Below are 828 nucleotides of genomic sequence, written 5' to 3'. Positions count from 1 at the left end.
AAAAAATTGTATATATTTATATTATATATATATATATATATATATATATATATATATATATATATATATATATAGTTTAGTTTAGTTTAGTTTAGTTTATTTCATTTATTTAACAGGGACCATGCACAACACAAGTGCCAGAGTTAGCTACAGAGCTAATTTGCATCTGCAGTCCCTGGGCAGGATGTTGTTACAAAATTGCAATATTCCATAACAAGCAATACAATACATACAATATCACATCACACTCCATAGAATTATATGTATGTATGTATAATTATATGTATGTATGTATGTATGTATGTATGTATGTATGTATGTATGTATGTATAGGCATAATTTGTGGTCTTGACATGATTTTCTTCAAAGGGAAGTCAGACCTGAATCCAATTTCAGCTTAAACAAACCTTCTTTTCCATGATAGTTACAACATCAGGAAGACCACCAACCACTTTGCCACGATCTGACAGTGAAAACATCACAAAGTTAATTTTAGGAATATAATTACATATCAAAGCAGGACCCCCAAGAGGGTTGGGAGTGATTGAGTATACTTACTCTTTTCAGCATATGCTTCCACTCTGAAGGGCAAAAGAAGAATAGCATTGCTGAGTTCATTAGCAGACCTTAATATTTTACCCAAACACTGATGTACAGCTCACATGCTTTGCAACTCTAAACATTTAGGATGTGCAAAGCCATGTGGTGGTCTGATGCACTGGTTATCTTACTTGAGTCTCTGGAATTCTGCGTAGGCGTTGTTGTAGACTACCGGGGGGGATGGGGGGGGGGGGGGGGAAAAAAAAAAAAAAAAATAAAAAAAAAAAA

General features: G+C 33.9%; 1 protein-coding gene across 1 annotated transcript in view; it reads right to left on the bottom strand.

Annotated features, from left to right (window-relative positions):
• LOC107566060 (myomesin-2-like) overlaps nt 1-828 on the bottom strand; it is a 47,952-nt gene that overhangs the window by 5,030 nt on the left and 42,094 nt on the right. Inside the window, exons 33-35 of the mRNA XM_016251434.1 lie at nt 732-768; nt 559-581; nt 408-463 (exon numbers count right to left, since the gene is read on the bottom strand). Of these exons, the coding sequence (XP_016106920.1) occupies nt 408-463; nt 559-581; nt 732-768 (116 nt within the window). The remainder of the gene's footprint in view (nt 1-407; nt 464-558; nt 582-731; nt 769-828) is intronic.

This window comes from Sinocyclocheilus grahami, unplaced genomic scaffold (genome assembly GCF_001515645.1).
Source record: "Sinocyclocheilus grahami isolate Dianchi unplaced genomic scaffold, SAMN03320097.WGS_v1.1 scaffold1043.1, whole genome shotgun sequence".
NCBI classification, from domain to species: domain Eukaryota; kingdom Metazoa; phylum Chordata; class Actinopteri; order Cypriniformes; family Cyprinidae; genus Sinocyclocheilus; species Sinocyclocheilus grahami.
This window is presented reverse-complemented; position numbering and strand designations above follow the sequence as displayed.